Source organism: Megascapheus bottae, chromosome 17 (genome assembly GCF_031878675.1).
Source record: "Megascapheus bottae isolate mThoBot1 chromosome 17, mThoBot2.hap1, whole genome shotgun sequence".
NCBI lineage: Eukaryota > Metazoa > Chordata > Mammalia > Rodentia > Geomyidae > Megascapheus > Megascapheus bottae.
Window position 1 is genome coordinate 41,520,602 of NC_143525.1, and position 25,244 is coordinate 41,545,845.

A 25,244-nucleotide genomic window follows, 5' to 3' on the forward strand; every position below is an offset into this window, starting at 1 on the left:
TCTTCCTCCCTTCCTTCTTTTCTGCTCAGTGCTATACACTCTTCCACTTCTGGATTTTTGGTGTTTAAATGGAGATAAAGAATCTCACAGATTTTTACTTCCTCACAGATTTTACTTTCTAAGCCTTCTGAGTAGTTAGAATTAACAGGCCTGAGACACAGATGTGTTTTTAAAGTCCTTGAGAAAGTGTCACAAAAGGAAAAAGTAAGCCAAGACTAACCTCAGATATTATTCTGATAATCTTTAACTGTGACTTGAATAAAGGAATCCAGTTCTCTATGGCATTTCCTTGGAAATGCTTTTGCCCTGTTACATCATCCATTTGCATTCTGTCATTGTGACTGGCTACTCAGTTGGAATTCTGTGTCACAGAGAAAGGGCAGGGAATCTGGGGCCCTGGTCAGATGAATGGACTCCAGTATGGTTGTGTCTAGCTAATATTTGTGGAGAGCCTACTGCTCTCCAAGCTGTATCCTTGTTCACCTTGGCAGTGATCTTCCCTAGAAGAGTGGTCATCTCTGCCACAAGTATTTCAACTATATTTGTCCATAAATGTATTTCCCTGGATTCTGCAAGTGGCACGGTGTGGTAAGAAATATGTCCATTTTCCCCTATCTTCATTAGTTATAAAAAAGTTAATTTTTCTTGGTTTTGTTTTTTTTAATTAAAGAATTTATTAACATTGATTTTTACATCATATTTCAAATGACGTGTTTAACAAATAGGTATTCAAGAAGGGAATCTCTATACAATCACTGGCACTTAGATTTTAGAACATAATCAAAATTAGGCTGAGGGTTTGTATGTCATAGATACATGATAATCTAATAAAACATTATGTCTATAGAGTCATAAGTTTTTATGACTATGTAGTTGTGTTTATATTTCCAGTACCATGTCCATAGCATTGGATATGCAACTTTTGAGTCCTCGCTCTTATACTGTTTGGATCTAATAGCCACATATTAAGGATACCATGCGCCTTTTGTTCCTTTGGTCTTGACTTGTCTCACTCAACATGATTCGCTCTAGATTCATCCACTTCCCTGCAAATGCCATTATTTTATCTTGTCTGTTGGCTATGTAGAATTCCATTATATATGTGTGTGTGTGTGTGTGTGTGTGTGTGTATACCACATTTTCTGTATCCATTCATCTGCAGTAGGGCATCTGGATTGTTTCCATTGCCTGGCTATTGTGAATAGTGCAGAGATAAACATAGCGGAGCAGGTGTCCTTATCATATCTTGGGTTATTGGTTGAATCAGTATGGAAGATATAGGCCTCTTTATAGACTTTCATTTTGTTATTGTTGCATTCTGCCTTATAGGTTGGGGTCATTGTGGGAATTTCTTAATTTCTTCCTTTGTTTCTTAGTTGATCAAGTGTAGGGATGTTGACAGGTCAGATTTTTGGAGTGAGCCACTAGAATAGAAGATTGTAGAGTTCTTCCTGTACCTGAATGGGCTTAAAATATTCCTTCTGATAAGTAGGTAGGCTTATTTTATGTGCCTGGCATTCTCATGGTGAGCTGTTAGTCCACTCCCTGGCTCTGACAGTCTTCTGACAGGTCAGCCATAGCTAGCTACTCATGCCATCTTCGTTTTGCACATTCATATGGGTCTGCAGATAACATGAGAAGTAGTTGTTTCTCTTATGGTTTCTTTATTAAAACACGATCTCAGAACTTTCAGAAGCCAAGCCTTCACCCCCTCACTGTGTAGCTCTGTTCACCCTACTCTTTCTGGTGGCTTAAAACATGAATTTTTAAGAGTCATAGGAAACTCTGAGTGTCTCAGAGCTCTGTTTTTCTTTTCCCATGTGCCCTATGCTAGGGGAGATGTGGTCTCCCCTGAAGCTTTATGAAAGGATGTCTTTATTCAATTTGACTGCTGCTATTATGTGGTGAAACATTCAATAAAAGTCGTGATTTATGAGACATGTGGCTGTGGTTGGTTTTTTTTTTGGTTGCCCCCACCCCATTTTTTTCCCTTTTTTCTTTTTTGTTTTGTCATCTATCAGAGAGAAAAGCCAGGCCTGATAATTTCTTGGCATATCCTGTGTTCAGTTAAGAATGTCAGCTATCAGCCTGTCAGGAAGTTGTTTTTTGGATTGGCCTTTCTTTTTACCTCTTACACAGTCTTCTATGTACAGGCAAGAGGCCCTGCTTGGGCCTGCAGGCTGGTGATAAGGGGTTGTGGAGCACTGTGGGGAAAGGCCTGTGGCCCCTCACCCTCTGGATCCTCCCCCCCCCCCACTTCAGCGCCCACTTGGGCATCTGCAGGTCAGCCTGGGATTGTTGAGTAGGAAAAGGCGGGAAGGGCCCTTTCAAGGTTTCCAAAGTAGTCTTTGTTATTGAACAGAGTACCTCTCCAATCTTCTTTGTTTTGTGTATTTTTTTTTTTTTGACCTGGCAGCTTTAGAAACCCTTCTTTGCTTTCTTGCTCCCCCCACCTTTATTTTTCTGGAAGTACGTGCCTGTTGGATAAAAGGCTCTCAAGTAAGCAGGCCTAGCATACTGTGTGTTGGCTGCTGAAAATAGGCTAATTGGCATGAAGGCAGGTTTCACAAAGATGCCTATGCAGGGAGTGGGAGAAGGATGAGACCCAGTCAATGCCAGGTTGATTCTTTCCACCTCTCCCCTCCATCTGCTCTTACTATTAGCTGTTTGCTGAGAAAGTCTCTGTGCAGCAGTGTCTGGAACTGGTCTACCCTGAGTCCTCCAAGTGAGCATTAAAGACATCTTTAACCTGCTCACTTTTCTCAGTCCACATTTTGATTTGGCTGGGAGGATTACTTGACAGAAGGGTAGAAGTGTGGAAGAAGCTCACCTTTCTGGCCTTGGAACAGAGAGGGTAAATAGGGGTTGGTTGTGGAATGTAGGGACATACATAGGGCTAACTGGCAAGAGTGGGTTTAAGTGGAGATTCTCAGACTTTGATGGGTGAACTGTATAGGTAGGCCTTGAGCTCCTCACCCAACACCATTTGAAGGTGGAGTGGGGGATTTTGCCTTCTAGGTACTTACATGTCACCGGGCAGGAGGTTCTGTATTTAGGAGCACTCTGGGGTACTTTGAACTTGCATGTCAACCCATGATAAGACATTGCCGAGTTATGTCTCTGCCATGTGTGTCTGTTCTCTACTTCTATTTCTGCTTATGTTACCATCCAGCAGGGCCTGTCATACTGTGACCAAGGAGGTTTTCTCTCTGCACCCTCTGCAGGCCCACCTGTATGTTGTCTCAAATTGTTCTGGAGTCTAGAAAAGTTGGTTGCCTAGGAGTCTGTCCTCACTGAGCCTCTCTGTATGTAGGCCCAAATTCTCATCCTCTTTTCTTTCCCTCCTCCCTCTCTCCCTTCCCCCCTCCCCCTCCCTCCCTCCCTCTCTCCCTCCCTCCCTCCCTCCCTCCCTCAATCCTAGGGCTTGAGCTCAGGACCTGAGCATTATCCTTGGACTTTCTCAAGACTAGAGCTCTACCACTTGAGCCATAGCACCACTTCCAGCTTTTTTCTATGTGTGTAGTACTGAGGAATTGAACCCAGATCTTTGTGCATGCTGGGCAAGCACTTTACTACCAGGCCAAACTCCTGGCCCTATTTTCTCTTCTTGTTTTCCTCTTTCCTTTCTCTCTTCCCCCTGTGCTAATACTGGGACTTGAACTGAAGGTCTGGTCCCTCCCCCCTCCCCCCCAAGGCTAATGCTCTACTACTGAAGGCATAGATTTATTTCCAGCCTTTTGGTAGTTAATTGACAATAAAGAGTCTCAAGGATTTATCTGCTCAGGCTGGTTTCAAATCTCAGTCTGTAGCTCTCAGCCTCAGGAGTAGCTACTCAGGAGTAGCTAGACTTATAAGAGTGAGCCATTAACACCAAGATTTCTTTTTCGGATAAGATCTTGCTTTATAGGTTAGGCTGGCCTGGAATTCAAGATCCTCCTGCCTCTGCTGCCCAAATGTTGGGACTACAGGGGTATACCATCACATCCAACTCTTGCTACCACTTTTTAAAAGGTCACCTTCTTTGAGGCCTCCCCTGAATTCTTCCTTGTAGCTCATTCTTCTCAGCCTCCATAATTTGTCTCTTTCAGGACTGAGTAACCCATCTTTTCTCTTAGTCTTTCTTGTTCCTGTACCATATGTTCCACTAGTGAGTTTCATATTGAGGACAAGGATTCATCGTGACTGTTGTCCCATGGAACTTTTGTAGCAAGGGAATTCTCATTTTAATGCATCTGGCCATTGGAACATTTGAAATATGTGGCCATTGCCCCTGAGGAATGGAAAATTTTAATGGTGCCAAATTCTGATTAAATTTCAAGAGCCACATGTGGCTGGTGATGTGGTCATTGCTGATGTGCAGCTTGTTTTTTGTTGTTGTTGTTTGTGTGGCTATTGCTCTGTTTACAAGAAAAGCCTGAGAAATACATTGTTCTGCTGAATGAAACAGAAATCACTTAGGTATAGAGTTATAAAGATGTTAGCTTGTGTATTCCTTGCCTATTTTCCATGCAAGTTGATTTTTAAGTTAATAGATTATATACTTGAGCACCACTGATGCTTTGGGGATACAGAGATGAATAAGACATGCTTTCTGCCTTCAAGCAACTTAAACCTAATGGGTAACTACCTAGTGATAATAGGAAGCAGAATGAAATACAGCACCATGGTTCAGGAATAGTTTATATCCTGGGTGGGCAGAGAGAAAAGAGCAGTTGACTGTGGCTGAGAGGAAGGGGGATGCTTTAGAATAATCATTGATTCATTCAGCAAATACTTAACTGCCTTACAGTCCAGGTACTAGGCCTTTATCTGAGAACAGAACAAAATCTTTGGTCTCACTAAGCTTACAATTTGGTGGGAGGGAGACATATGATAAGTAAATTTTCAGATGCATTGGAAGATGAGAGTGAGAGGAAGGTGTTGGGAGTGTTAGGGTGGAAGGTTGGGCTGAAGTTTTAAATAAGTGGGCAGGTTCAAGGCACAGGTGGCATTGAGTAAAGATATTTGGATTGAAAGCTTGAAAAGTTGTGACACAAGGCAGTTATTGCTGGAGACACAGTGAGGAGTAGAAGTGTGATTAGTGGGCCGAGCCACATGCCTGGAGCATGGCGAGAGCTGGAAAGAAGAGCAGGCGGATGCAGCTGCACAGTGGGTTGGGTGAAAGGCCTTGAGTTGTCAATCTTAAGTTGTAGATGTTTCTGCAGCTATCCTTCTGCCCTGATTAAGACATTAGCCCCTGGAGGATATCTGCTCAGTTACTGCTCCCTTGTGCTCGTTAAGGGACAGGAGCAACTAAGCCACATCTTCTGGGATGAGATTTTAGAAAAGAAGTCTGGTTGGATCAGGCCTCTTCCAGTGACTCTTAATTTCCTGTCCAGTACTCTCCTGGTGTACCCAGTCCTTTGCCAGTCAGGTCCCTTCCTGTCTCCTCCCCTTCTTCCACCTCCCAGTTCCTGTGAACCAGGGCAAGGCCGATGGGGCATGTAGACAGATAGGATTTGTGGTTAGGAATAGGATTGCCTCATTCCCCAGCAAATGTGGACAGGAAATGAGTTGTCCTGAGCAGCAGATGCCACTTAGAGAACAACTGCGTATGAAGATATTAGTTTTAGATGTAGCCTGAGTTTCAAGAACACAGATTTTGCTTAGGAAGAGAAGAGGGGCCTTTATTAAGACTAAGAAAGGGCTCATAAAATAGGTTGAGTGAAGGCAGCTGCTGGGAACTTACTGACTTATCCACACGGTACAGTATAATGTCCTTGGTTATGGTTTGCAAGACTCCTTCCTGCCCAGTCTCCTAATCTTTCCACCCTGGTCTCCTAGCAGACCCTCTTTTCTACCTGATTCCTAGCATCTGGTACCTGAAACAAGCTATGACTATCATATGCTGATAAGACTCTGTTGGACTTTGTCTCTGAAAACCTCCTGCCTACTCTTCAGGATCTTAGGCATCTCCTCTTTGAAGCCTTCCCTGACTCATGTCACCTGACCAGGTAGATCATAGTCATACTTCGCTGTTTCTTGCAAACTCATGCCATATGTGTACTCCTTAGACCTTCTATCCTAGGGTAGAGGACCAGACTTTTTAGTTTGTGAGTTGCCTAGTTGGCAACTCAATTATGGTTAGTGTTGAGTGGAGTTTATCAGGGCAGGTGACACAATAGGAATTGTCACTAAATATGGGAATGCCAGCGATTTCAGACTCCTCCACTATTTTAACCAATTTCTTGCAGCAAGAAACTGTCTTTTTACATGTAAAGATGATAGATAGTGCATGTATTGTCCTAGCTGTGCATGTCTGAGTAGAAGGGAAATGGAAAAAGGGAAGGGCTTGTCTGACCTGGTGTAGTTGTGTCCTGGCACAGGATTTTCTGCACATGTCCCTGGTGGCCATTGCACAGAACTCTGGCCAGCTGTTTTCCTTAGGAGCAGCTTTATTTCCTGAGAGCTTGTGCCCTACTCCACGATAAGCAAGAGGAAAGTGGGGAGGCAAGTAGGGTAGGTTGCCCAGAGATTTCAGGTCATTCTCAAAGTAATTACATGTGCAGGAAACACTTATTCTCTCATTTTACTCAACCTACATCGATAGATTGCCTACAAGCATTAGGTGCTAGAAGTATAAAGGTGAACATTTCTGACTCCATGTTAGGGTGAATAGAGTAAGCCCCTATCCTAGTACTAGTCTTAAAGCAGGCCTTCAGCCAGTATAGTGGAGAGGATGAATCAGTGTTGTTGGACAAATGAGGTTTAATTGGAAAGATTTTTTCTTCAGTGAGGGAAGGGGATGTCATTTTATGAAATACTTGTCAGGTGCAGGGCGATTTCCCCTAGTTGTCCAGACAGAAGTGTCCCTTCGAGACCTTAACTGCAAAATGAGCCCTTTGCGTTTTGTCCGACAGCTATGGCTCCCCCATGGCCTCTTCGCCTCAATAAACAGCCAGCCAGACCAGTGAGCTGGGCTGGGTTGTGCTGGAGCACATTGCTCTCCTTTTCTCTTTCTTGTTGTCTGAAAAGGTTTTCAATAGAACAGACATTGTGGCAATAAAACATCTGTAATAGTACACATTTAGTAAAGTTCCAGGCAGACTGTTGGTTTGGTGATATTTTTGCTGTGATGGTTGTTTCCTTTTCCCCACCCCCCTGTTTATCCCACTGGAAAATAAAGTTTTCTTTTATGGGAGGATTTATAGAAATATGTTCGTGGCACAAATATAGCACAGAAGTATTAGGATATTGGTGTAGTGGAGAATTATTACCTCCAAGGCACGGACAGCTTTACCTCCCATACAGAATGACCTTCCTAATGAGGAACAATCTGTGTATCTCCAGAGGGTCAGGTGCTGCCTAGGTGAAGGCAGAAGAAGATAGTGCCTCATATGACCAGGAGAAACAGATTTGTTTGCTTGTTTGTTTCACTGGGAGTTTGAACTCAGAGCCTGGGTATTGTCCTTTAAAAGCTTTTTTTGCTTAAGGCAGGTGTTCTGCCACTTTTGCCACAGCTCCATTTCCAGCTCATCATCATCATCATCATCATCAGTTAGAGATAGGAGTCTCATAGCCTTTCCTGCCCAAGCTGATTTCAAACAGTGATCATCAGACCTCAGCCTTCTGAGTCGCTAAAATTAAGGTATGAACCACTGGCACCCAGTGAGAGTTTCCTGTCTGCTGCTGCATACGCAACCTTAAGAATATCTCATTTTCCAGGTAGCACTGTTGGAGGTAGGCTGATTCACAATGTCCAAGAAAGCCAAGGGAAATAGAATTGCTAGTAATTAGGCATTGCATTTATGAAGTGTGCTTCATGGCAGGCAGAGAAGGTTTGACCTCCTATTCACACGTGAATAGGCAGAGGTGTGTGGTCCTGGGTAGGGAAGGAAGGTTTAGGAAAAGGAAGAGAAACTGATGTAGATAAAATTCCAGCTCCTTAAGTATGTTTGGCATATTAGCTTCTTTAGTGCCCTTTCTCCCTTTCCTTTTTTGAGAGAGTGTCTCACTGTGGAGCCCAGACTGGCCTTGAACTCACATTCTTTGTCTCCCTGCAGCTAGAATGACTGGCATATACTACAATACCAGCTATTAATCTCTTTTTGTATAAGAAGACACACTCATTTGATCATCTAGCAGTTTCAAAGAGGATTCTAGCCAAAGAGGATTGATTACCCAAGTTGTTGTTTCTATGCTTCTCAGGATGTGGGGAATGGCACCTGGCCATTGCCCTGATCTCCAAATGTGGTGCTGTTTACAACATCTATGGTCCTCTTACGTTTAGAAAGATCACCTTTACCTTTTTTTTTTTTATGTCGGTCGTGGGACTTGAACTCTGGGCCTGGGTGTTGTTCCTGAGCCCTTGAGCCACAGAGCCACTTCGGTTTTCTGGTGATTAATTGGAGAAAAGAGTCTCACGGACTTTTTAGTGCCCTGGCTGACTTTGAACAGCACTCCTCAGATCTCAGCCTCCTAACTAGCTAGGATTACAGACGTGAGCCACTGAGTTCACCTTCCATCTTTTGAGGGGATATCATTCAATGAAAGGTGGAGAGACTTGTTCATGACCATCTGGGCGTTTCTGTCTTGCTATGAACAGTTCTTTGAGTTCTTGTGGAAGTTGGAAGGAACCACATAGCACAGGGGGAGGGGGGCAAAGAGCTGATCTCCACCCTCACTCCCTTTGTCAGGTGAAAGTTATGACTTAACAGATGGCTAAGTGCTCTGAAGACCAGTGAGCCCAGAGTGCAATGTGTTTATCTCTGTTTATGCCTCCCCTGCTGTCACCTTCCTTTCCACCCCGGGTGGTTTCTGTAACAGTAGAATGGCAGAGCAGGCTGGAGCCTGCAGATGGGGAAGCTGACCCCAGTCTGCATGCTGCTTACTGATGGCTAATTGTCTTCATGCCTTTTCTGTCACCTAGATTTCCTTGTGCACATTCAAGCCTTAAAATTTTGTTTTCTCCCTTAACAGCTAGACTGCTAGAAGTTTTGCCTCTCTGGTATGACCTACAGAGCCTTCCTTGTGCAGTTACTTCTGGCACTCCACAGTACCAGTCACCGTTAGCCACCATCCCACCAAACATTGCTCAACTTGTGTCCAGTAGGCCCTTCTCCCTTGCCTCTCCTGGGTAGCCACTAGGCTCAGCCTTGCCCCGGGCCCAAGTCCAATTTTTTACATTTTTGAAGCAGAGACAACGTCTTACCTACTGAGCTTAGAACAGTGCTTAGTATATAGGTCTTCAGACATGTGATGAGGGAATGAGTGAACCAGTGTTGGCTTGCCAGCTGAGCTTTTCTCCTACTATTCATCTTCTTTTACCTTGCTGGTCTACATGTCCCTCTCCTGGGGTTCAGCGCTCATTGACGGAGCTTCTGCTAGGGCCACGTGCTTTCACATACTGCCTCTCTGGCAGCTCTTATACCTATCCTACTCATCTCAAACACTAAGGGACTGGCCAAGCTGGGACTCTGGCCCACATCTCCCCTGGTTTATACCCCCCCCAATTCATATGTCCTTTCTCCCTTCATGCTCAGCAAAGGTAATAGTGGAAAAGAACCATTGTAATCCATTCATCCTTCATCTTCACCCCCAGGATTGCAGAAGCAGCTTTTGGTAGATCCTTAATTGCATAGTTTTCCAGGGAACATTTAAAAAAAAATATTGATGCTCAGGAGCCTTGTGGGCCCATGAAGTCAGAATTTTTGAGGGCAGGCCGCAGGCCTAGGTCTGTGGATTCTGAGGATTCTTGAGAAAAGCTTATGTGGAGGTGGGCTGAACCCCAACCCTACCCACATTACAGGAGCACCAGTGCTGGCCGCCTGCTCAGAGCTGAGGATTAGGTAGAGCTTGTTCATCAGGAACTGATTGCCATGTACATCTAAAATATGGTAATGACCGTAATCAAGGCTAAGGGTTAAGGCTGCCATTTGTTCTTTTCACAAAATCAACTGGATGGGCTGGGGGATGGGGATGCCTTGGCTTTAGAACCTGCCTACTAGCAACATTTTTATTCTCCTTCTCTGAAGAGAATAAAATCAGATTGTTGGTTACAATGGGCCTCACAGATGTTAGGCATTTGTCTCCAGAGTTCACGGCATCCTGAGAAGTGTGTTTTCTTTAATCTGACATATGTCCAAGGCTGGACAGTCCTGACCACATGAGATAGCTTGACATAGCTCTTCTCTGTGTGACTCCTCAGGCTGTCCTTTTTGTTTCCTAGATTCTTAGCTATCCTGGTGGAATATATAAAACACACCTCCATACCCCATCCCATTCTTCTCCCAATTCAAGCTGGCTTTTTTTGTTGTTGCCAGTCCTGGGGCTTGAACTTGGGCACTGTCCCTGAGCTTCTTTTTTTTTTGGCCAGTTCTGGGCTTGGGGCTCGGGGCCTGAGCACTGTCCCTGGATTTTCTCAAGGCTAGGGCTCTACCACTTGAGCCACAGCACCACTTCTGGCTTTTTTCTATGTATGTGGAACCAAGGAATCGAACCCGGATCTTCGTGCGTCTTCTTCCTCTTCTGCATCCTCTCCTCCTCCTCCTCCTCCTGTTTATATGGCACTTAGGAATCAAACACAGGGTTTCATGCATGCATAGCACTCTACCATTAAGCTACATTCCGAGCTCATTAAGCTAGATTTTCTCTAATAATTCCAAGTAAGTTTATAACTCCTAACTTCTCGGTGGGAACCATCTCACTGGTTGTGGCCATTTAGATAGCCTGCAGTGTTTGGGGAGATGAGCTCATTGCTGTGGCTGTGTATTCATATATACTACAGCCTGTGTGTGGCCTGACTTTGCTGAGCCTGAAAATAGGCACAGGATTCTGAGGGGCTCAGTGGGAGAGGCTGGAGGGAAGAGGGAGAAGCTCCAAGGAAGCCTTGTGTTTTCTTTACTTGGAGGATATAATTTAGTTATGATTTCACATTGTGTGCCTAAGTTTGTGTTATTTTGCCAATATCTTAAGCCCCTTCTTATGGAAATGAGGTTCAGATCTGTTAGGAAACTAGACCCAACTTATGTGGCAGTCCAAGGTTAGTTGTTTTCAAGAAAACAGAGATGTGCCTGAAAATACATGTGGATAGACTAATAGAAGATAATTTAAATTATTTTCTAATTATTAGGATTGTTGGTGTTTTATTAGGATCATTTCTGAAGGCCCGTGAGTTAGCCATGAGACCTTGAGACCATTTATGTCACTATTTCTAGGGCCTTCCTAGAACCATCTTCTGCATTTTCAAAATGATGTTGTGGGTAGGTGCCTCAGGCTCCTACTACTAGAGTGACTAGACGTTTGAGGACACAGTTCATGCCAGCCTTGACATTTTGACATCTGTCTGGCTCTTTCCTACTGCTTTCTGAGATTTGGCAGCCTCTCCCTTGTTGGAGAGAAGTGAGGCTTTGGAGGGGCCTCTTTTGAATGCAGAGATGGACTGCTCCCAAGACCAGCAAAAGTCCTTATTTACTTTTGCTTATTGCCATTGCTGTAAGCCATGATGGGTCTTAATTGTATTATGGATTGGTAATCATTGGAACCCTGGGGAAAGTCTTTGGTGATTTCTCCCTCATGAGTCTATCTCACGATGAGTGGCCAGTGTTAGGGCCAGTGGACCAGAGAAGGATAGAGTGGTAGGGAAACTGCATGTATGTACCCATGGTGAGGATAATAGCCACCTCAGTCAGTATCAGTTGATGCATAGCTCAGGCTCCTTAATTTCCTGTGCTTTTCCAAAGCAGCCCTCATCTCTGTGCCTTTACTATCCCCTCCCCCAGTCCTCCAGTATGATTCCATGCTACTGTCTAGGATATTACTGTCTGATATGATCTGTTGATCTGCAATCAGATCACCCCTGGGCCTGTAGCTTCTCCCCAAGGATAAGAGGAAGTTGTATTTTTTTAGATGAGTTTGGGAGGGAGCCAAGCCAAGGGCTCTGAGATAACGTGGGGAGCATGAGCCACCCTGCTGCAGGATTCTGATCATTTCATTATGAAACCATGTCCTCCTGTCCAGGACTTACTGTTGTTTTAATCAGGAGTAATGCTGTAACCTGACTAGATCGTATAATTGTGTGTAAATTATATTCTAACCCACACAGATGAAGGCTATTTTTTCCCTTCCAATTTTAAAGCTATTTAGAAGGAATGCCAAATTGTAGCTTGAACCCTTGTGCTCTTTGGCTAATAGCTGTAGACAGGGAGAGAGAACTCAGAGAAACATTTGGGGATCATATTTGTAATTAGTTTCCTTTGAAGTTAAATTAATTTCTCTGGTAAAATATTGTTAATTACACTTCTTTCTAGTGGTCAGCTGTGGTGAATTGAGGCACATAGGGCTTAGAGGGAGAAGCAGAGAGGAGCAGTAGATTTGCTCACACCTTTGGGGTACTTGAGTTGATTTCAAGTTCTTGTCTTAGGGATCCCTTAGACCACTGAGTTTTTTGTTGTTGTGTTTTTAAGAAAGCTTTATTGAGAAGATAGACTTCAAATGCTGTGCAACTATACATTTAATTGTACATTTAATGGTTCTTAGGCTAGTCAGAAAATTTATGTGCATTCCTAGTCAAAATTTTTCAAGGGGAAAATTCCTGTACCTAGTACATCACCCCTTAGTCCTTTCCCCTCGCCGCATTAGTCAGTGTTCTCTGTCTACATAGAAATGTTTAGATTACCCTCTTGTGAATGAAGGGAGTCCCATGTGTGGTCCTCGATGACTGGCCTTTTTTTTATTATAAGATAACTTTATGCCTGATAATTTGAGAAGCAGCCAGACTTTTCCAAAGCTGTAGCAATTTACTCTGGGTGCTTCCCATTGTTGAGCCTCCCTTTCTCCAGAGGAGAGACTGGAACCTGTTGGTGAATTGCGTGAAGTAACTTGTAGGAAGTGCAGAGCTCAGGCCTGGCTCACTGAAGAGCCAGAGAACTCACGGCTTCTTGTGGAATCTAGTTCCAGTGGCATTAAGAAAAGATAACACAATGGTGTCCTGGGGTCTCTCTTCATTAGATTCTTGGGACCCTGGGACAGATCACCACACACAGGTGGATTAGGCAAATGGGAGTCAGAATCTGATGGCAGCAGATTGTTGTACAGGATCTGAGGAGAGTCTGTTCTATATCTTGCAGATATCTGTTAGTTGGTGGTGGTCTTGGGCATATCACTTTTACAGGATCACTCTGTCTCTCCATTGTCACATGATCACTCTTCTCCCTGTGTGTCCTCTCTTCCTCTTACAAGGACATCAGTTGCTGGATTTATGACCCACCTTACATCCTAGGTAATATCACCAAAAGATTACTTATTGCACCTGAAAACAATAAATGAAGTAATTTGGGGGGCATCCTGTCCAATTCACCAACTTTTTTTTCTTCTTTTTTCTTTTGGTCAGTCGTGGGGCTTGAATTCTGAGTCTGGGTGCTACCACTTGAGCCACAGAGCCACTTCCTGTTTTCTGGCAGTTAATTGGAGATAAAGAGCCTCACGGATATTAGTGCTGGGGCTGGCTTTGAACCACTATCCTCAGATCTTGGCCTCCTGAGTGGCTACAATTATAGGTGTGAGCCAGTGGCGCCCTGAGTGACCATAGAAATACTTGGAGATTACTAGTACCTGATCTGTGTCTTAGTGTGACATGCTAAGTGAGTGTGGCACTGGATTCAGATCCTATGGTGGCAGTGCATGAATGGGGCATTGAGAGTGATTACTATACTATTATTTCCAGGCCATTACTATTGGAGCTATGTTCTCTCTTTCCACTTCTTAAAAATAGCTTTCTAACCTTGTTCCCTCCCATTCTGCTTCTCTGTCTCTCTCTGTCTCCTTACATTTGCTTTATCCTTGTGTGTATGTACATGTATGTGTTTGTGTGTGTGTGAGAGAGAGAGACAGACAGACAGTGAATGAATACAAGCAATGATCCTACTCTGAGTGATCCATCTTTCAGATGGAAGCACACAAGAATTTTCCTTCCTTCCTTCCTTCCTTCCTTCCTTCCTTCCTTCCTTCCTTCCTTCCTTCCTTCCTTCCTTCCTTCCCTCCCTCCCTCCCTCCCTCCCTCCTTTCCTTTCTTTCTTTTCTTTTCTTTTCTTTTCCTTTCTCTCTCTCTCTCTCTCTCTCTCTCTCTCTCTCTCTCTCTCTCTCTCTCTCTCTCTCTCTTTCTTTCTTTCTTATACTGGGGCTTGAACTCAGGGCCTGGGCACTGTCCTTGAGCTTTCTCAAATCTAGTGTTCTACCACTTCCAGCTTTTTTCTATGTATATAGTACCAAGGAATTGAACCAGGGGCTTTATGCATGCTAGGCAAATACTCTACTAGTAGGCCACACTCCCAGACAACTTAACAAGAATTTCTAAGATTTAAAAATGAACAACCCAACTTCTACAGGAAGGTGGAATGTCTTTGCAGCTGTCCTTAGCAGCTGACTGTGGCCACTGCTTAGGTATAAACATGGTTTTTCTGAAGTGGCACAAGTGCAGGGTCTTCCTTTGTTAAGGGCAGTGGTATTTATATAAATTAAGAATGTAGAGGCACAACTTTGTAGCAAGTGTTTGTGAGAGTGTGACTGCTCCCTGCTTGTCCACACATGCATACAAACACACAATACAACACATACAACCACCCTACTTCCCTGTGTAAGACCTATACCATAAATGGAGGGGCTCCTTGGGGTGCCAGATTTGGGTAGCAACTGAGTATTGCCACTTGCGTAAAGCACTCACTAGAGGCTTTCCCGTATCCCCTTCACCATAACCTCTGGTAGGGAGTTTTTTCCTGGATTTTGGACCTAGTGCTCTTAAAACATGTGGGGGGCCCCTTCCCTGTGCATTTTGGCGTTCAGTACTGGTTAATAACCTCAGAGGTGTCAGGGGCCTTGTGCAGAAAGGAAACATAAGTGACTTCATTGAGTGGAAAGAATTTTTGTGTGTGCTGGTCCTGAGTCTTGAACTGTGGGCCTGGGCACTGTCCTTTTGCATTTGTTTTGTTTCAGGGTTGATACACTACTACTTGAGCCACCGCTCCACTTCTGAATTTTTAGTGGTTAATTGGAGATAAAGAGTCTCATGAGCTTTCCTGCCCAGGCTGGCTTTAAACCAGTCCTCAGATCTCAGCTTTCTGAGTAGCTAGGGTTATGGGAGTGAACTCTCAATGCCTGGCAGAAATGAGTTTTCTTATAATACAAAGAAGCCTCGATCCTGGGAACTAGCAAATACCTTATCCCTTCTCCTGTTCACTTTTTCCAAGGTCAGAAGAAGGTTAAACTTGTGTGGGGGAGGGGCACTGGATAATTCCAAACTTGAGGCTGAGAGTTACTCCAAATACCCACAGACAATTCCCTGTGCGCTTGCGCGCGCGCGCACACGCGCGCACACACACACACACACGTGTGCATGCTCATGTGCACAAAACTTGTACGATGTCAGTTTACTTCCACTGAGAGTGGACATCCCAGCACTACCCTGTCCCCTCCTCAGTAGCCATGGAGATGGAAGGGAAACAGAAGAATGTGATTCTAGAGTCCTCTGCTTCCTCTTGTGTGTCTCACCAGAATACAAATCACCAAGCGGTCCACACTCCATTTGGCAGTGATGGCATTAGGATTCACTAAGTTGATCACCCTTACTTCCCCTTCTCCCCCATGGCCCTGGCAGGAGAGGTCACCATGCACAGCACCCTCACTCCCCCAGCTGTGCTCTCTCCTCCCGAAGCCACAACGTCAGTGAGCAGCTAACCAAGTGGCACACGTCTTCCCATGTCTGGAAGGTTTTGATTAAACCAGTTTCTCTTCAGTGTGTGCATGGAAGCGGGATCCTGGAGAGGATGTTTTAGAAATGCAGACACTTTAGTATACTGTCTGGGACCTGGAATTTCTCATCCTTCCAAAAAGAATGTTTTAAGGGCTTTTTGGTGGGAACTGCAGGTTTACGGCTGGGTGTCTGCCTCTGTGTTTAGGGCACTGTCATGGCATGTTTATGGCTAGTTGAAAGGTGACGGTGAAGGATGCACGAAGAGATTATTTCATTTAATCCTCCCTCCCTCCCTCCCTCCTTCCCTCCTTCCCTCCTTCCCTCCTTCCCTCCTTTCCTCTTTTCCTCCTTCCCTCCCTCCTGTTGTCGGGCTTAAACTCTGGCCTGAGATCTTGAGCTGAAGGCTGTGTTTTTACCACTTGAGCCACAGTGCCACTTCCAGTTTTCTAGCAGTTAATTATAAGAGTCTCATGAACTTTTTGTGCGTGGACTAGCTTTGAACCGTTATCCTCAAATCTCTGCCTCCTGAGTAGTTAATATGAACCACAAGCACCCTGCATTTAACTATTTTCTGGGGAATGAATGTTCTGTTGCTTTTCTGTGATATGAAGTGACGACATGGTGGTCCGTGTGAATGTTGAGGATACCGCAGAGCCTTCTCTGTCCTAGCTGTCTCTGAGCAATGTATGTAAAGGGGCCGTGAGATTCCTTTTATAGACAGCCTCTCCAGAGGTACATCAGTCCAGGCTCCCATCAGCAAATGTGTGTAGATCACCATAGTGTTTCTTTACAGACATTTAATTACTTGTCTTGTGGGGTTGGGGAGGGTAATAAAAAGAAAGAAATGGAAAATCTAAAATTAAACTATTGGGAGTCTCAGCAGCTTTGATGCTATGTAGAGATGCGAGTGTTTTTGAAATTATAATGGAAGAGAGTGGAGCAATGGGAGTTGAGTTTTCTAAGCATTTTGTGTAACACGTCTTATTGCTGTACATTTTGTCTGAGTGTAAAGGATGACTCCAGTATCTGGCTTTGGATTCCATTATAGTAACCATTTACTTCTCATCTCCACATGCCCTGCTAGACTTTTAGGCATATGATATTTAATTTACTCCTCATGGGAGCTTTGTGTAGTAGGCTAATTACTATGTCTTCATTTGGTAGTGAGCTGAATTCCATGTTCTGTGAGAATATAAGCACCAGCACCTAGCACTTAATGCATCTGTTGAGTGAATACATTGAAAAAGTTAGGTTAGTAAAATTTAGTGATTAGTGAGTGGAAGACAAGACTTCATTGGTTATGAAGAGGGGCCTGTATTAGCTTTTCTCATAGTCTTTTCAGGATAATGGTCATAAACTTCAAGGAGGAATGATTTTTTTGGGTGCTGGTGGCTTACCCCTGTAATCCTTAACTACTCAGGAGACGGAGACATGAGAATCCTGACTTGAAGCCAGCCCAGGCAGAAAAGTCTGAGACACTTATTAACTAGCAAAAAGCTGGAAGTAGAGCTGGGCGTGGTGGCTCATGCCTATAATCCTAGCTACTTAGTAGGCTGAGATCTGAGGATAGCGGTTCAAAGCCAGCCTGGGCACTAAAGTCCATGAGACTCTTATCTCCAGTTAACCACTAGTAAACCAGAAGTGGCGCTGTGGTAGGATGGCTCAAGGGGGGTAGTCACCTTGAGCTGAAGAGCTCAGCGACAATGCCCAGGCCCAGAGGTGGGTTGCTAGCCTTGAAGAGCTCAGGGACAGTGCGCAGGCCCAGAGTTTAAGCCCCACGACTGACAAAAAAAGAAAAAAAGTTGAAAGTGGAGATGTGGCTCAACTGTTAGTGTTTCTGTGGAAGCATGAGGCCCTAAGTTCAAGCCCCAGTTACTGGATTCCCTCCCCCCCCCCAAATGACAAAAAAAAATCCTCCCGCCACACCATAGATTTAGAGGTTTCAGTCTGTCCTGGCAGTTTATAGCTGCTGGGAGAACGGAAGAGGCTGCCTGCCTGTGTTAGATACCTTTTTCCTATTTCCCCTTTCATTCCTTCCAGCTCCCAAGTCTGCTGGTTGGTTCCACCCACATTCAGGATGGGTCTTTCCCCCTCAGTTACTGCCCCACGTATCAATCATCTCTGGAAATGCCATCACAGAAACACAAATGAGCTATGCTAATAATCTCTTAGGCATCTGTCAATCTAATCAAATGGATATGATTAACCATCACAAGGCCTGATGGAATTTCACCATTAAGGTGACATTGATCTTCCAGGGGGACATTATGTATGGGCGAATAAAGAGGATGGACAGAAGGAACAGGAATAGAAAACGAGAGGCCCAGGAGCCTTTGGTAGTGTGACACTGGCAAGGCGGTTGGAGAATGTTCTTACTTTCATCAGTTTGGCTCATATCCCAAAAGAGATGACAACTAGTAAACCAGGGCTTTAACAGGCAAACAAGCAGTGCATTCTTCATAGGCAGCAGGAAGAAGGCAAGAGACATTGTGGTCATTAGGACACGTTAAAACAGTGTAGAAAGCCAATGACAAAAGTCTTCAGTTTAGAATCAGCCAGTGGGCTATAGTGACATATGTGCCCCTGGTGCCTATTGTGCCCCTAGCGTCATTCCAGTGATCTGTTGCTTTATTCATGCTAGGCCTCCTGGCAGCTATGACCCATGTATTGAAGCTTTCTGTATCCTGTCATAATCAGTGGCATTTTTTTTATAGGTATCCAGACTACACCCACTGGGTTTTTTTTATGTCTTTTAAATTTTAGTTTCAGTTATTTTTGCTTTTGGAGACACAGGGTCTTGCTCTGTAGACCAGGTTGATCTGGAACCTCACAGACGTCTTACCTAAGCTGCTTCAGTGCTAGGATTATAAACATGCCACCACACCTGGCCACAGTTTTCAATTTTGACATTAAAATAAGCCCAGTATAACACCTTAAACTAAATCTTTCCAGTTGAGTTTGTTTACTTAATTTTTGGCTCCTGCATGTAAGATGTTTAATCTGTGCTATAGATAATTTACATCATGAGGCTTTCTTTTCCCTTTGCTTTAGAACTGGTGAAACTCTGAAATATGAAATATGTCCATATTTGCTTATTTTTCCTCCATGAACCAACAGTGTGGGTAGTATCTGACCCTGTGTTTAGCATTGCAGAGGAGTCTTTAGGGAGGCAGGAGTCTAGACCATGTGGAGAAGGAAGTCATTCAGCAAGAGGGAGGTGGGTGGAGAACAATGAGTGTTGCTGGCAGGCTATGGATCCAGTGCTTAGGGGTTTCAGAGAGAGCAGAGTATCTTGCTGGGACAGCAAGTAGATAGTGTGAACTTGGGGGAAGGTCATGGGACCTTGGAGGATGGTTACAATTTGCCATGGGAAGACTTAGGCTTGGAGAGAGGTTGTAAGAAGAAGGTCCTGTGAGAACAGAAGTGTGTTGATCTGGGGATTATTGGGGCTTGACTAGGGTGCAGGGTGAGTCAAGGTGAGTTATGAAAAATCTAGAGAGGAAAGAGCTGTTGTAGCACTTGCAGGGTGGTCCCCAGGTGTGAGGTCAGCATCTATCTTGTTTATGGACAAGCGTTAGAACAGCTGAGCACAGACAGACCTCACCAAGCTTTGAATTATGTGTACAATGTTCTTCTTTTTTAAATTTAGTTGAAATAAATTTTAAACTCATAGCCTTGTGTTTGTGAGGTAGGCATTCTACTAGCTGAGCCACACCTCCAATCTTTTATTTTGCTTTAGTTGTGTTTAGAGTCTTGCCTTTTTTTTTTTTTTTTTTTTGGCCTAAAGTTGTCCTGGAATTTGATCTTTCTACTAACTACTAGTGATGAAGCTGTGATAATAGAAATGTGCCACCATATCTGGCTTGTTGATTGAGATGGGGAGGGTCTTGCTAGTTTTGTGCTCCCAGTCTCCACCTCCCTAGTGGCTGGGTTTACAGCTTATGCATGCAGTTGTTACTGAAAGCATTTTTTGGGGTAGTTTCTCAGCAGATTTTGTACTGTTAGCTGTGTTTTGTATGTATCCCTTCTTTAGGGGGAGGAACGGGTAGTCATGGGGCTTGAACTCTGGACCTGGGCATTGTCTCTGAGCTCTTCAGTTCAAGGCTACCACCCTACCCCTTGAGCCGCAGCTCCACTTCTAGTTTTGTAGTGGTTAATTGGAGATAAGAGTCTCATGGACTTTAGTACCTGGGCTGGCTTTGAACCGCTACCCTCAGAGCTCAGGCTCCTAAGTAGTGAGGATTACAGGTATGAGCCATTGTGCCTGCCTTTGTATACATCTCTTATACTGAAAATAGTCTGATGTGGAGGTTTTTACTATATACTAATACCTTACAATGAAGTTACATCTTAGGACCCCAGTGGTCCTGAGTCTACTCTGCCAGTAAGGGACCTTCTTCACACTTGCAGACAATGCCTAAGGTGAGCAGAGTAGTCAATTCCAGCAGCCTTAGATATTGAATGGCTTGGTCAATGCTGCCTTCATAGATTTAAAATTGCCCTTCTACAGAAAGGTGGAGTGGGGCATGTTTTTCAGCATCTTTTGAGACATTGGTTCAGATAACTTGGTTAACCTGTGTCCTCCTCTTGTCATTTCTTGCAGATGGTCACAAGAACAAAGAAAATATTTGTAGGTGGATTATCTGCGAACACTGTAGTGGAAGATGTAAAGCAATACTTTGAGCAGTTTGGCAAGGTAAGTGCTGTTGAGGGGGTTGGGTAGTGCAGTCCAGAGGGAGCTTGTTGATTGGTCTTTAGGTGTACCAGTCAAGGGCCTGCTTTTACTATATCCATTCCTTTAAGAATCTTGTCCTTAAACTTGACTACCACTATTGAAATGACGTTCTTCAAAAACCACATGGGAAAGTCTGGCATAGGATCAGCTTTGTGCCCCGTGTGCCTGCAGCACCAGGCAGAATGGCCTTTCAATATGGTTTTGCTGCATGAAGCCTGGGCTAGGGCTGTAGGGCTGTGACTGACTCACAGGACAGAGGCACCTACAGAAGCTGGTAGAAGCCTGTGAACTGGCACTAGCCTTCCTTTCTGGAGAATGCATTGATAGATGAGGCTCCTTGGGGGCACTTTGGCAGCTGAATACTCCCTGGCAAGTGTGGGAGACTCAGAAAAAATGCTGGCTGTATCCAGTATCTGTACAAGTCTGAACCTGGTGTTCTCTGACCCGAGGGCCTATAAGACAGCACCAGAATGATGCCCTAGGCTCTACTAGTGGAATAGGCTGAGCGCTGAAGCCAAGAAATAGAAGGTGAGAAGGTACACATGTGACACATGGAGATTCATAGAGACAGACAGACAGACATCAGGGGCCTCCATGGATGATTGTTTAATGTGACTTCTTTTGGGTTGGTGAAGAAAGATGATGTCTTGGCAGAAGAGTTTTTCCTGGGGGCCTGTGTTCCTTCCCCTGTTGCTCCTGGGGGATGATCTCTTTTGACCTTCTTGTAGTCCTATAGCTCCAGCAGAAACTTCAGTCCCAAGGAGGCGTGTGGCAGGTGACCCATAGACTTGGCCCTTTACTTCCTGCATCTTTGAGACCTTTCCCTGCTGATGTAGCAGAGCATTGTGACATCCTGGGAAAACACTGTGCCTGTTCCACCCTCATCACTCATTTGTTTACTCCCACAGTAGATCTCATGCTTGCCATGGGCAGGACAAGGGCACCACCTCCCACTGGCCAGCAGCGGGAAGGTTCTGTGCTTTTGATTTGTTTGCCCAGGGCAGTGGGCATCAATGAAAACATCTCCAGGTTTATCTGTTTATGAGCCACTGTCTGGGATGAGGGCCATGACCTTTATATAGCTTTGAAATGGAGATTTTCCTTGTCTCTGGTATTAATCAATTTCTGCCTGAATATGAGACCATGCAACAAGAAGAAACCAGCCCTTTCCAGCCTTGCCATGCATTTGAAATGGCACTGACTTGCCCACCTGGGTGGGCTTTGAAAGATGCCTTCCCCACAGCTCTTTCTGGCACTGCCAGTTGGAGATTTATTCATTTTGGCTCATTCTAAGAACCAGCTAAGTGTGCCAGGGACTATGAACTTTTCAGTACTTCTCCAAGACTGAATTAGGTAGGCCCTGCCCTGCATGAGGGAGAGGAGTTGGAAATAATTAAATGAGACAAGTCCATCTTATATAATGGAAAGCTCTGGAGGGTGATCCGTCTTTCTGCCTTTAAAACAAGTCCAGGGATAGTGTTTGCAAACACGAGGTGGGATTCTTTTTCGAGCCATAACCTGCCTTGGAATCTCCTGGGCCTTTTTGCTGGTGTCAGAGAAGTTGACATTGCCTAGATGAGTTGTTACAGTATTCCAAGCAGGTCTGTGCTTGTCAACACACAGCACATCTCTACATGTCCCCCGATCTTTGTTTCTTCCTCTCTTGCTTTTCTCTCTCTCCCCTTCTGTCTTTCAGTTGTTTCTCATTAACACTTATAATTGTGACCTAGAATGTCAGTGGTGCAATGCTCTGCAAGTCTCAGCCATGGCAGTGTCTGCTTCTGTCACTGCCCTGAGAACACTTGTCCTTTTGTGTGGGAAACAGTCACAAACCATCTTCTCTGGCATGATATTTGCCAGGTCTGATGCTGCCCAGTTAATTGTGCAGTGGTGTTTGTGCATGCTGGCAGGATGTGTAAACTGATGGAGTGTTTCATTAAAGGACTAAGGAGGCTTTTGAGCGTATTAAACCCCACAACACTCTTCCTGCTCACATATTAGCTCATTTCACATATATGCTTCGTGTATTATCTGGGTCTGTCTTCCTAAGAGCTTGCTTCCCATTCCCTATTGCAAATGTTAGGTCTGTGGCCCCTTGTACAAGTTTACTTCCTCTCAGGATTCTGATGAAATTCATTTGATTCTGGAATGATCAAAGTAAGGGGAGACTGCTGCTAGGCCTTGGGGCCATCAATAAATCCAGCAACTGTGAAAGGAGGTAACAGATAAGTTGACAATCTGACTCTGCCTTTCAGCAGTTTGTTTTTTGGTGAAGGAGGGGGAGGGGGAGGGGGGAGAGAGAGAGAGAGAGGGAGAGAGAGAGAGAGAGAGAGAGAGAGAGAGAGAGAGAGAGAGAGAGAAAACTTACTCTTGTATGAATATACTCAGATATATGTACACTCATATGCACACATTCATGTTCCTGACTCTCGAATTGTTTTGAGCTATCCTTCATACCAGCTGCAATTTAGTAAGAGGTAATTTTCTTATTTGGATTTTTTTTTAAACCTGAATTCTGGGCAAGGCCATTTACTTGTTTTAATTTCTCTTTGGGAGGCCCCTGGTGGTATTTCCACATTGCCGATTGTTAAATGGACTCTGTGTGGTAATACCTTGGATTTAAGGTCATAGCTTTCTGAGAGGTAGAGCTAGATACAAGAACCCCTCTCCCTCTCAAAGAAGCCTATTTTATCTGATGGCAGAATTTGGACGTGGCTCTTTCCCAACCTCTTATCAGTCCCTAGGATAGATGTAGGCTGGATGGCTGCAGAGATGTCCCTCTGTAGGATCTAGGGGTAGTGTCTGCCTGTACAGTGATTATTGGTGTCACCCAAGTCATTTGGTGAAGGAGAACAGGAAGGGCCAGGGAGGATAAAACTCAGCCAAAGTCAGCTAGCTAAGCAGTACATGGGCCACAATTACTATGTTGCTTCTAATCTCTCCAAGTCTAGAACTTTCTATCATCTTTGCAGCCTCCACATCAGGTGTGCCACTTTCTAGGTTTCCCTTCCTGTCACTCTGTTGTTCCTTCCCTTCCTTATTGTCTGAGGTGTCAGTTGCTCCAACTGTGTGTTTCAGGTGCTGGGAAGATGTTAGATTGCTATAGAGGGGCCAAGCTAAAAGAGTTTAAATATGTCATTACTGAAAGTGAAGGGGGTTCAAAATGACACACCAAGAGCTTTGAATAACTCAAATTGGAGGCTTTCTTCCACCTTTCTCCCAGAAGACTTACCTCTGCAGGTTAGGGACATTTATATTTAACATGAAATTGTGCGGTGAGCCCACTAATTTAAGAATGACTTAGAGGGCCGGGAGTTTGGCCTAGTGGTTAAAGTGCTTGCCTAGCATGCATGAAGACCCGGGTTTGATTCCTCGGTACCACATACATAGAAAAAAGCCGGAAGTGGTGCTGAGGCTCAAGTGGTAGAGCTCTAGCCTTGAGAAAATCCAAGGACAGTGCTCAGGCCCTGAGCTCAAGCCCAGGACGGGCAAAAAAAAAAAAAAAAAAAAAGAATGACTTAGATGGCTGCCTTCCCCCTGGGTAGCTGTTCTTGCCTGCCTTAGAGCAAGGTAAGGTGTTCAGGCCTTCATGTTGGGACTAATGTGATATCCTGGATAGGTTATTTCGGTATTGGCCTTGGTTTCTTTTCTAAGGGAAGGGATTGAAGATTTGTAAAGGGCTAGAGTAGTAAATATATTTCTGCCTTGCAGACCATATAATCTCTATGGCAGCTTCTTGTAAATGTTTCTATAGGGTGAAAACAGCCAACATGTAAACAGATAAGGGGTCCGGTGATGGTGTTCCATTAAAACTTAATTCATAAAAATCAGATGAGCTTTACTTTGGGACAGATTGTGCTAACCCCCTATTGAATTATACCTAAGATTGGTTTTAAGCTTAAAAATTATGTGATACAGAGCCTAGAGCACTTGCCTAGCATGCATGAAGCCTTGGGTTCAATTCCTTGGTACTACTCAAACAGGGAAAGCCAGAAGTGGTGCTGTGGCTCAGGTGGTGGAGCACTCGTCTTGAAAAAGCTCAACGACAGTGCCTAGGCCCTGAGCTCAAGCCCTAGACTGGCCAAAAAAAAAGGTCAGTGATGTAGAAATTTTCTAAATATAAGTAGATAAAATATGATAATTGAAAGTATATAATCCAAAACAATGCATAATGAAGAGTAGTGAACATGGTACGTGGTAAACAAAGAGTCTTAACCATATTAGAGTTTATTTCTGGACTTGATGATGCAGGGAGGAAGGTCACTATTTATAATTGGAATGTTCATCCTACATCTATGACCCAGACAAACCATGTGATTCTACTATCTCTACTATTGCAAGAATTAGATTTAAATGAATAAAACTTGGACTGTGTGGCTCTGATTTTTTCTATGAAGATACTTTGTGCTGTGTTTAGATTTTTCTGTATTAAAGCTTCTTATGCTTGGTGCCAAGCTTTTTCATGCATGTTAAAATGTGCTTTTCAAGGATTTCAGATAGGTACATAGCTATTAGGTGGGTGATGGGGAAGAGGACATTGTCTAACATTTCTACATACTGGGCAGAGCCTGGGTGGTCACTCATTTTTGCATAATATACCCTTCTTCTCTTTTACAAAAACTCCAATTCCTACTTTGTCACTAAGCAGGCTTTGACTTCAAGGGTGGAGCAAGTTCTGTTCATTTGTCAAAAACTCTGATGTACAGTAATTTGTTGGGCTGCCTTGGTTTCCTAGTGGACGTTATCTGTGTTTCTGATTCTATACCTACAGGAATGATGTATGTA

At 44.1% G+C, this 25,244-nt stretch overlaps 1 protein-coding gene across 7 annotated transcripts in view; it reads left to right on the forward strand.

Annotated features, from left to right (window-relative positions):
- Positions 1–25,244, forward strand: part of Msi2 (musashi RNA binding protein 2) — a 374,857-nt gene that overhangs the window by 114,614 nt on the left and 234,999 nt on the right. For 6 of the 7 annotated variants that reach the window (XM_090351082.1, XM_090351083.1, XM_090351084.1 and 3 more), the window contains one exon: positions 20,328–20,420. In XM_090351082.1, the coding sequence (XP_090207208.1) occupies positions 20,328–20,420 (93 nt within the window). Of the gene's footprint in view, positions 1–364; positions 589–20,327; positions 20,421–25,244 lie in introns of those variants that run through there. The other variant, XM_090351087.1, reaches the window with a different exon arrangement.